This window comes from Palaemon carinicauda, chromosome 12 (assembly GCF_036898095.1).
Source record: "Palaemon carinicauda isolate YSFRI2023 chromosome 12, ASM3689809v2, whole genome shotgun sequence".
In the NCBI taxonomy this organism is placed as follows: domain Eukaryota; kingdom Metazoa; phylum Arthropoda; class Malacostraca; order Decapoda; family Palaemonidae; genus Palaemon; species Palaemon carinicauda.
The window spans coordinates 129,263,428-129,276,094 of record NC_090736.1 but is presented as its reverse complement, the minus strand read 5'-3'; the positions used below and the strand labels follow the sequence as shown (position 1 = coordinate 129,276,094).

Here is a 12,667-nt window from a genome sequence, read left to right as displayed (position 1 = left end):
TATATATATATATATATATATATATATATATATATATATATATATATTTATATTTATATTTATGTATATATGTGTATATATACATATATACATACATATATATATATATATATATATATATATATATATATATATATATATATATATATATATATATATATATATACGTGTATTTATACCTTTATTTGTATCTTTTTCCACTTGTTAAGTATCTGTCACTCTCATATCATTTCTATTTATTGTGCGAATAGAATTTTTCTTTTAAATCAGACATTTCAAATCAGTTTAACATATCTCTGCAAGCATATCGAAGAGGAAACATTAAGAAAGTTTCAGTTCAGTTTTATTTCATTTTCCTTATTATTCACTAAACAGCTTCTTCTTTCCCGATAAATTATACACAAGCTTAATGAGTAACAGATGGAGAAAAGAGAGAAATTCATATATGGCTGACAAACTATTTCCAAATTGTATTTCAGTTTGTTTTCTATGAATACATAATATTCTGGAAGAAAACGAAAAAGTGGGTAACTCATCTAAACATTATGTTCATGAAAACTTGTAACTTGAATGTTTGCTGTAAATAACTGGTGAAAGGAGTTTTGTTGGATTGTTTCGTTTCAATATATCATAATTTAGTCTACACATATACATCAGGAATTAATGGGCTGATTATCTTAGCTTAAATTAAAGAAAAATATTTCAAATAGAACAATAGCGTTAAGATATATATAAGCCTACTATACCAATTCGGTAAAAAGTAATCACCTACATGGAAAGAGCGTGCGAAAGGCTATATTAAAAGTATAGTCATTATATGAGAGATTGAACGAGGTGGATTTATTTAAGCACGCTAAGTTTTACCTCGAATATTTCCTAAGACGAAAGAGACATTTCCTGCACATTAATTTTTCTTTTTAATGAGCCCTTAATCTTACACTTCCAATTACAGATTATTGGTTGAACAGCTGTGACATCTTTATAACGTAATGGTTTCATAACCAATTACGAACGACTTGAGTCGAAAACCAAGTTTTACTAGGATTTCAGCTGAGTACTAAAGTTACCTCAACGTCCACTGGTATTCTTGTTTGACGAAATACTTCGAATAATGAAGGAAAAACCACCATTTTGTTTTATTGTAGCTTTGCCAAAGGCATTGGCTGGCCCTTTTGGTTTTAATTTTGATACAAACCCAATTCCTAGGGATTGTTTGCACTACAATGTTGGTTACGGTGACTTTTATCATTATTTATCTAGTGGTTGTATTGAACTAGTGGTTAAAAAAGCTCAAAGACATAATTTAATTCTGAAGCAAAAGTGTTGCGAGTTTTGTTGAGATATTTGTAGGATCGACTACGAAAGGAATGCCTTTAAGCGTGATCGCTCGGTAGTGACGAAAGGACGTAGGCGTAAACGATGTAATTTTAGCGTTTCCTTGTCTAGAGGGACGTGTTTACAAAATGGTGATTGATGATGTTGAAAATGCACTCCGTTCTGTATATAGCTATTGTTGCTCATGGGAAAATGAAAATTTCTACGAAATTGTGAACCACAGGGCTTGTACCGCTTGCCAGAATATAGGATCAGTGATGTAATATCAATTTTGCTAGCGCAGCGAGCCCCTTCAAAGCAAAAACATTAGATGTTTTTAAGAATGTCCCCGAAATAATGACTCGCAGGGCTTGCACGCACAGCTGAACATGTATTGTACTGCTTACTAGGCCATAGGAGCTGTGATGTAATGTTAATTTTACGGAGCAAAAAACATATATTTTTCTAACTGGTTTTGTGTTTATCATGCATTTCTGACGATTATTATTGCTGCACAGCACTAGTTTTTCCTTTCTGACGATTATTATTGCTGCACAGCACTAGTTTTTCATTTCTGACGATTATTATTGCTGCACAGCACCAGTTTTTCATTTCTTACGATTATTATTGCTGCACAGCACTAGTTTTTCATTTCTGACGATTATTATTGCTGCACAGCACTAGTTTTTCATTTCTGACGATTATTATTGCTGCACAGCACTAGTTTTTCATTTCTGACGATTATTATTGCTGCACAGCACTAGTTTTTCATTTCTGACGATTATTATTGCTGCACAGCACTAGTTTTTCATTTCTGACAATTATTATTGCTGCACAGCACTAGTTTTTCATTTCTGACTATTATTATTGCTGCACAGCACTAGTTTTTCATTTCTGACGATTATTATTGCTGCACAGCACTAGTTTTTCATTTCTTACGATTATTATTGCTGCACAGCACTAGTTTTTCATTTCTGACGATTATTATTGCTGCACAGCACTAGTTTTTCATTTCTGACGATTATTATTGCTGCACAGCACTAGTTTTTCATTTCTGACGATTATTATTGCTGCACAGCACTAGTTTTTCATTTCTGACGATTATTATTGCTGCACAGCACTAGTTTTTCATTTCTGACGATTATTATTGCTGCACAGCACTAGTTTTTCATTTCTGACGATTATTATTGCTGCACAGCACTAGTTTTTCATTTCTGACGATTATTATTGCTGCACAGCACTAGTTTTTCATTTCTGACAATTATTATTGCTGCACAGCACTAGTTTTTCATTTCTGACTATTATTATTGCTGCACAGCACTAGTTTTTCATTTCTGACGATTATTATTGCTGCACAGCACTAGTTTTTCATTTCTGACAATTATTATTGCTGCACAGCACTAGTTTTTCATTTCTGACTATTATTATTGCTGCACAGCACTAGTTTTTCATTTCTGACGATTATTATTGCTGCACAGCACTAGTTTTTCATTTCTGACTATTATTATTGCTGCACAGCACTAGTTTTTCATTTCTGACGATTATTATTGCTGCACAGCACTAGTTTTAATTTCTGACGATTATTATTGCTGCACAGCACCAGTTTTTCATTTCTGACGATTATTATTGCTGCACAGCACTAGTTTTTCATTTCTGACGATTATTATTGCTGCACAGCACCAGTTTTTCATTTCTGACGATTATTATTGCTGCACAGCACCAGTTTTTCATTTCTGACGATTATTATTGCTGCACAGCACTAGTTTTTCATTTCTGACAATTATTATTGCTGCACAGCACTAGTTTTTCAAGTGGTGTCCCGAGGGCTGTTGGCGCCTGGGGAAAAAGTCTATTATGAGATCCACAAAGATGAAGAGGACTCTTTACATTTGATCGTATTAATATCAGCCGGAAAAATGTTTGTCTTTATTATTTCTGATAAATTGCATTAAAAACAAAGCATTCTAATTTGCGTAATAGAAATATCCTGGAATGAAAAAACACAAAACAAAATCGAAAATGGAAATGTTTTACTTTATAAATGATAGATCTAATTAATATTTATTAGCCATCCTAAATATATTCCAAAATGTTGATAGGATAAATTAAGTGTAGACTACAGGAGAGTATCACATTGGCCAGTAACTCTTAATAAACAATGGCAAATTATATGTATATGGCTAGAAAAATAATATGCAATTTATTGCTGTATAGAAGTTGATATTAAAAAGGTGGATTTGAGGTAAAGACTGAATAGTTATAATGCTTGAAAGGCAAATGAATTAGAACAGCTCACTAATTACAACCTTACTTTATTTTTAAAGAGTGCTTTATCATCCTCATGTGTCTAATTAATGAAGACAATAGGCTAAAGCGTTGCATGCTTAAGATCAACCATATGTATGGAGATAAACGGTATAAAGCTATTAGCAAATAAAAAGGTTAGACGGATACTGAAAAAAGAAATGATTGACCATGAATTTTAGGACACCAATTATTATTGCAAGAAAGAATGTATTTACCATTTCATTCTTCTTGCTTTTACCGCTGCACATTTTTCTATCATATCATCAAAGTTTATTTTGTTAGTTGTCTCTTGCTCTACACTTTACAGTTACACAAAACAACCTTTCATATCCTATATAAATCTGAAGATAAGATTCAGTTTATTGAATACTGCTATGGTCAGCCTACTTCGAATGTTTGGGAAAACAAGTTCATCCCTATAATGTATAATGAAAAAAAAGGCAATTCATGTAGGTTATTGATCAGGACATCATCTCGTGCCTTATGCAGCATTCTTCAATCTACCATTTTGCTGAATAGTTCCAAGCTATCCATGTTAGTGTCATAGAAACTTTCCACATCAATTCACCTTTCTTTGGTGTATACTTCATTGGTTGTAGGTAGTAACTCCTCGCTATACAAAAGAAAGCCAAAATTTGAATCCAAGTTAAACATTTTGATGAATCGTTCGTCCATTTCAGGACCATTCTGTCAATATTACCTTTTAGCAGAAGTTGCATAGAGCTAGAGAGTTAGGGGGTCCTTTGACTGACCAGACAGTACCATATTGGATCCTTCTCTCTGGTTACGGTTCTTTCCCTTTGCCTACACAGACACCGAATAGTCTGGCCTATTCTTTACAGATTCTCCTCTGTCCTCATACACCTGACAACACTGAGATTACCAAACAATTCTTCTTCACCCTAGGGGTTAACTACGGCAATGTAATTGTTCAGTGGCTACTTTCCTCTTGGTAAGGGTAGAAGAGACTCTTTAGCTATGGTAAGCAGCTCTTCTAGGAGAAGGACACTCCAAAATCAAACCATTGTTCTCTAGTCTTGGGGAGTGCTATAGCCTCTGTACCATGGCCTTCCACTGTCTTGGGTTAGAGTTCTCTTGCTTGAGGGTACACTCAGGCACACTGTTCTATCTAGTTTCTCTTTCTCTTGTTTTGTTGAAGTTTTTATTGTTTATATAGGAAATATTTATTTTAATGTTGTTACTATTCTTAAAATATTTTATTTTTCCTTGTTTCCTTTCCTCACTGAGCTATTTTCCCTGTTGTGGCCCCTGGGCTTATAGCATCCTGCTTTTCCAACTAGGGTTGTAGCTTAGCATTTAATAATAATAATAATAATAATAATGTCCTACTGCGAGACCTGTATCATCCCCAGTCATTTTTTTTCCTTCACGCTCCGATGTTTTGTCAATTATTACATTTCAAGCATGAAAGTGCTCCTTTACTTTTTGATAGGTGGCTGCTAGATTTCCTCCCGATTAGCAAAAGAATGAACTTGCAAAACCTGGATATCTTGTGCTGCTCCAAAAAAACTCATTTTTGGATCCTGCAGTCTCTTCTGGACTGTCAATCGTGGTAGGCAAAATGTTCCAGAAACAGAGACCAGCAAAGAAATAAAATGTAAAAATTCTGCTCAACAGCTGTATTCCTTCACTTCTGGTATTTGTTGTCTAATTCAAATCACTTCCCATGGTCTCTAAAAGTTGGACCAAATACTCAACATTTTCATGTATGGGTCAAACCTCATCAGTTCTAGTACTCCAATGTGTTTCAGATTCAACTTTAACAAATATTGGTAAAATCTTCAGTCTCTCCCATCAATAGTCGACCTTGAAAAGAAAGCATACTCCGACTACACAGTTCCGAAAAAATGTGGCCATTACCACCTCATGAACTGCAGAATGAACCACAACCAAATTTTATTAGTGGTTATAGCAATTCACAAAATTTATTTAGGGTTCACTGTCTCAAGCTGTTGCATAAATTGGCAAAATTCGCGAAGATTGTATGCAATTGTCCCATATATGGTACAGTACTTATTGCATCCTTTTGGTGTACTTGAATAAATCCAAAGAAATTTTCCTTCACACAAACTTGGTTTTTTTCTACGTAGTTTATCTCTATATATCTTCTGATCTCCGTCAATTGTTCCCTGTGTGCAGAATCTGGAGTTGAAACAACCATTAGCTCTTTGAAAGGTATTCAGTAAGGCGCTTCTAACAGTAGATTGAATAATATGGACGAATTTTAAATAAATTAAGCAGGCAAATATGAAAGGGTCACACTCTGGAATTAGTTATATAAGGCTTCTAAAATTTACGGTATTATTTTCCCGTTTCAGTGGAGATTACCCGGTATATGGTGTAAGTGACCTATCAGTGCTAAATCTAATTCTGACTGATATCAAAGAGAGTGCAGAATTCTCGGGAATTGTCGCCCCGTTTCTTTTTCCTTGACAATCTGTTTGTCAATTAGACCTTCCTTTTCAACAAGGTGCGCTTCTATTTCCTTCATCTTGTGAGAGAATCAAGATGTCTTTGACTATTTTCATGTGCAATTATATATTTGGGGGAGGATGTGCATTTTCCAACTGCTCAAACATCCCCTACGCTCTAATGAGGAACAGTGGCTGGTGGTCTCTGTTGGGGAAACAAAAAAGCATAAAAACCAAATCACTGCCTTTTTGACAGGTGAATAGACTAACCAAGAACGAAACAATTCTTAGGCTTAAAATCTGCAAAAAGTTTGTTTGGTCACTTATATATTATTTTTATGTCTTTTATCCACGGCAATTCTATTTCTTAGGATAATGATAAAGATATAGTTTTATACTTATATTTCGTGGGATAAAAAGTCACTATATTTGTCTGCGTCTACTTAAGCACAGAGCTTAAGCCTAATATTCAATAAAACACTATAATGGCTTTGTAAAAGTTGTCTGTAAATTTATTTGAATAGCCAACTATTTATTTTAGTAAGAATAAATTAAATAGCATGATATCATTTGAAATAATGATATTTAGATTTTCTAAACACTAATTAACTAAAGTAGGGTTTTAATTGTTAATATAATACTCTGATAGGCTATATTTTGTTTAAAAATAAGATTATGGTAGCCAAGTTTATTATTAACATTTTCTATTTTATGGTAGGGCCTACCCGTTTCATTGGACTAGTGTGATAAAAGATTCTAGGCTAAGGCTCTCATAGTGTTTTAAGAGTACTGGGCTAGCAATCAAATTTGATAATAGTCTATAGTAGTGAGCTCGTAATGCTTACATTTATATCTGCATGTATGAATGTATATATATATATATATATATATATATATATATATATATATATATATATATATATATATATATATATATATATATATATATATACAGTATATATATATATATATATATATATATATATATATATATATATATATATATATATATATATATATATACAGTATAGCGTATATATATATATATATATATATATATATATATATATATATATATATATATATATATATATATATGTACATATATATGTATATATATACAGTATATATATATATATATATATATATATATATATATATATATATATATATATATATATATATATATATATATATATATATATATATATATATATATATATATATATATGTATATTTATATATATATATATATACATACATAGGCTATATATATATACACACGTAATGATTAAAGGAAGTCAATCTACATTAAAAAGTGAATATGTACTGAAAACTTATAAAAACTTAACATTCTAGATTACTAGTTTCAGCACACAATTACCCCGAAAAAGATGCGACCGAGGAAACACGTCCCACCCCCCCCCCCCCCAACCCCCGCCCCTCCCCTCCCCCTTTACGACACCACTAAGATTTTGGTATTTCCCTACCCAAAACCCCTGATTCCCAACGGAGGGTGGGTGCCAAGCTTGTACGGTGGGAAAGGGGGTTAAGATGACTTTTCCTCAAGAAAATGAGGTCAGATTCATTGAAAATACATCATAAAATGGAGGATTATTTACTTTTTAATGGAAAATGACGATGCGACTTCCCTCTGAAGAATTGCCACATATTCATAACTAACTTTTATATCAATTAAAATTGATTTATTTCAGTATAAGATATAATACATAGTAATTATAAATATATATATATATATATATATATATATATATATATATATATATATATATATATATATACATACATATATATATATATATATATATATATATATATATATATATATATATATATATATATCGACGAGCGTGCATGTCAGTACTTATCTATATACATACATAATGTGAATTTATATATTTACATACATAAATGTACAGTACATGTATGGATATAAAATGATGATATGTATTTCTTACGAATGTGTATGACTGCATACACACACGTGCATGCAAGAGGTAAGTGGTATATATATATATATATATATATATATATATATATATATATATATATATATATATATATATATATATATAGATAGATATATATATATATATATATATATATATATAATATATATATATATATATATATATATATATATATATATATATATAAAACTTTGAATGAATGGTACATAAATTCTAATACATATCCAGGCAATGCTAAATTTCAAGAGTTACTTTGTATATGGGTGATATTTTTTTAGGTAGATGAAACCAAAGTTTAGGTTCTTGAAAGGTTCATTCAAGTTCTTAGTTTTAGAATAAGTTGACATTATGCCAGCACAAAATCATGATTCATTTGTAGCTCATTACCAATTCAATGGTCTAGCTCGACTCTCATTAGTGTACGCAGAACTAATATTAACAAGAAAACCTTTATTTACAATGACATGAGACATATGTAAATGAGTAACAAAAAAAAAAATAGATTTACCAAGGGTTTAAGTATCTCTTGATTCAGAAGATATTCAAAATAACAGAAACAAATTGCGAACTGGGACCCCCTTTAGGAAATGGACTAGAAGACTAATCAGCTGATATATCAACCCCTATAAAGAATATATGACTTTATTGACAATAAACAGCAAATATCAACAATTGGCCAATTCAAAACTAATTTATCCAGGAAGTAGATCATATCAAATTAGTCTAATACTCCGGAAAGAAGCCATCATCTTCCATCCTTGTTGCTGGAGGCGATGGAAATCATGGATTCCTGTTGGTAAACACAACATCCTGGTTTCTCGGCATATGAATGATCCTACTGTCGTAGTTCGGCAATAAGTCTATAGTCTTTCCCTTGGGTGGACTGATGCTGAAGTTCTGGAAGACAGTCACAGTGAACACCATTAGTTCCATGCGAGCGAGGGCCTCTCCAACACAAGATCTTTTGCCTGGAATATAGGATTAAATTCTTTATGAGTTTCGACCTTTTTTCTGGAAATTGCGATTGAGTTTTGCCCAGGGAAGAGGATTAAACTCTGTATGGGTTTATTTTATTTGGGGGGGGGGGGGATTAAATCCTACATGAGTTTTGATTTGTTTCGTGGAAAACAGGTTTCGATTTCGCATTTTTTATATAAACTTTTTATGCAGTATTCTCAGGTATTTTATCAAAACTTCCTATTATTCACTCCTGCATGCATTCCTAGATTAATCAACACATTTAATGATTCAATGGCTCCATTGAGTTCATTCCCACTTTAAGAATAAACCGACTGTTATCTTGAATCCCACACTCTCAGGTATTCATAAAACGACACAGAGTTTAAACAGGTAACAAAAAGAGCACTGACCCCCTAGCCATTTTCAACATCAAAGCATAAGAAATTCCTATTTCATTGTGGCAAATAGAAAAGTACCCAACTGATTGCCACTACCAGCACACTTGATTCCTCAATACTTCCTCATAAAAAAATATAACCAACTACTTACCAACGCCAAATGGCAGATAACCTTCTTTCCTCATAACAAACTTTCCTTCAGGGCTGAGCCAGCGCTCCGGAAGGAATGCGTCTGGTTTATCCCAGTATCTTGGATCATAATGGATTGAAAATGATACCGGGGTGACCAAACTTCCCTTGAAGAAGAAGAAAAAATGGAAATAATCATCATAGCCCAAATACGTTGATAAAGATAAATGAACAAAAGGTTTTAAGGTAGCTCATGGATGGCAGGGGCAAGGAACAGTAACATTGCCCTATCAAGCTGAATAATGCCCTAGACTCCTAGAGACTAACAATATATACATATGGTCAGCGTCCAAGCCCCCTCTCCCCCCAAGCTAGGACCAAGGAGGGCCAGGCAATGGCTGCTGATGACTCAGCAGATAGACCTATAGGCTCCTCCAACCCAGTGACCAAAGAAACTAACGAGTTTGAGCGGGACTCGAGCTCCAATCTGGCGTTCACCAGTCAGGGACGTTATCACAAATGTGACATAGGGATCAGAATTAGTTAAATCTCTTATTTACTTAGAAACAAAAGGTAACGATAATAGCAGTAACTCTCACCTTTGGGATCTTATATCCAGCCAGAATCACATCCTTGTTTGGAGAGTGAGGCAACCCTACATTGACGAGGCTAGACATGCGGATCACTTCATTGATCACTGCTTCAGTGTAAGGAATCCTAGAATTACAGGTTTAATTAGTATAACTACTCTATCTGTCAGAGTTCCTTAATTGAAGATTGTTAATTTAATAAAAGATTTTTCATAATGCCGACCATCCTCTGCATTCAGATCTTCCAAGACTGTACCATTTTGTATATAGTAATAGGTATGCATTTAATTCTAACAGTCTTGCCTTCTCCATCATTAACGTCAATGGGCTCTAATGAGACCTATAAACTAGCATATTGAAAGTAGGTATCAGATCTCTTTCCTAATGTATTGTCTTCTAGTGAGATGAAAACCCATATTATGCCTTTAAGAGTTATGACACAACACGATCAACAGCATGTAGACATATGTGCAAAGCCTTTATGAAAAAAACTTTTTGTTTGAGGTATCAATCAGAAACTAAAAGCGAAAAGATACCTAACCAATGTGCTATATTTTGCCAAACTGCTAGCTTTTATTGCAGTGCCAGATATCACTTGCATTTTGCACTACAAGTATTAACAGTACACTCAGATCGATTTTATTCTGACTGGAGATCAAATTTATTCTTTGAACGCTCTCAAAACTCCAAAGCATATTTAAAACTCCATCTACCTGGGTTTATCTTCAAGTGTCACAAGTGTGCCATCGGGAAGGGCATTGTCCAGCTCCTCTTGCATCATCCGTTGCTCAGCAGGAAACGCTGCCATGTAGAGGAGTATCCACTTCATGGTGTTGTAAGTCGTGTCGGTCCCAGCAAAGAGAGCGTCGAACAGAACCAAGCGCAAGTCATTCTCTAGGGAAAGGTTCCAGAAATTAATGCTCAGGCAGCATAACAACTAACGGATGCAGAGCGCGAACGGAAAAAATGTCAATTCTGATGGCCAGATGCTTTCAAATGTTGGGAAATTTCAAACTAAGACAGATACGGGAAGTGTAAAATGTTTACTAATAGGAGTATCCAAATTAAAATAATTCCTGACTTGAAGAAGAAATATAAAATTGTAAAATTATCAATATTCTTTTCCCATCTCAACTCTGCTCTTCTCTAATTCATTCACCTGAAAAGACTTCCTTGCCTCCCCACACCAGTACATGCTAGGTATGCACCAGCTTACTGTACTTTGGAATCGTACACCGTACCTATGCTATTCAACTTATTTTCTAACTAAATGGATGTTTCATATTATAAGGAAATATATCTTGGGAATAAGCAAGATTCTGAATTGGCATGATATTCATGGTTCCTTCCAGTGATCAATCAGAACTTCATTGATGTAGGTAGGACTTACCAAAAGCCTTTTGGGTTAGTTTTTTTCACATCAATTATCAATATTTGAGATTTTTTCATACATTCACCCGCACTAGGTACCAACATGTGAAAACCTAGTAATGTTGGGTTTGACACATTTTTTATGAATTAATCAATTGTAGCTATTGCAAAATACTTCCATTTTTTCATTTGCACTCTGTAACAGAACTGACAGACTTGTATTAGATTTCGATCGTCGAAAAAAGGTTAAATAAACCTCATATTTTCTGATAAAATAACATATAATTTTGTATGTTTTATGTAGTATATGACAATTCAGTGTAAATTATCTCCATATCTGAGTAAAAAGGTTATTTAAAATTCTCACAATGTTTCATTCATAAAGATATAATCTAAAGATGATTAGATTTATGATTGGTTGACTCGATATTGTAACGAGAAATTTCATTCATTAGCTTTAACCAACAGGATTATTCTTGCATAATCATAAGTGTTTATGGTTGTTGCTCTAGTTTCTACTAGGCCTACTTTGATACCAATTTCAAGATGGTGGGAGGGAGAGAAGTTCTCTAACGTCAATGGCAGTAGAAAGTTTGATGATGTGATAAGCTGAATATCTAGTAACTCGTTCTCTATGACGATGCCTGCCAGAAAACCTTTGATAGTTACTTTTAAAGTGGATATGGACCAGCAGATGAGAAGAACAACTTCATTATTAACACAGAAATTAATACTAGTCTAAATAGTAAATACTGAACCAACCGTCATTGCATGCAGGCTTGTTGGGAGCAGATTTATAGTTAATTGTCTGGCACAATTCTGGGATTCGATTCTCTGGTGCTATAAGGAAAAGTTCACATTGACCACAATGGCCACCATACACACATTATTTCTTCAACCCTTTCACTGCCAGTGAGGAATTCAACGAAATTTCTGATGTAGCAAACTCTTTAAAGATCAAACAAATCCTGGCTTGTTGATATATATATTGGAAAGCTCCATATATTAATACATGTGGCTTATTTGATATATATATATATGTATATATATATATATATATATATATATATATATATATATATATATATATATATATATATATATATATGTGTGTGTGTGTGTGTGTGTGTGTGTGTATGTGTGTGTGTGTGTATAAACGCATGCGATTATGCGCA

General features: G+C 33.2%; 1 protein-coding gene across 4 annotated transcripts in view; it reads right to left on the bottom strand.

Annotated features, from left to right (window-relative positions):
* Positions 1-8,338: 8,338 nt before the first annotated feature.
* The window catches only part of LOC137651282 (cytochrome P450 2L1-like), a 29,177-nt gene continuing 24,848 nt past the window's right edge, over positions 8,339-12,667 (bottom strand). For all 4 annotated transcript variants that reach the window (XM_068384546.1, XM_068384547.1, XM_068384548.1 and 1 more), the window contains 4 exons: positions 10,835-11,015; positions 10,131-10,248; positions 9,554-9,698; positions 8,339-9,012 (listed from right to left, as the gene is read on the bottom strand). In XM_068384546.1, the coding sequence (XP_068240647.1) occupies positions 8,825-9,012; positions 9,554-9,698; positions 10,131-10,248; positions 10,835-11,015 (632 nt within the window). In that variant the 3' untranslated portion in view covers positions 8,339-8,824. The remainder of the gene's footprint in view (positions 9,013-9,553; positions 9,699-10,130; positions 10,249-10,834; positions 11,016-12,667) is intronic.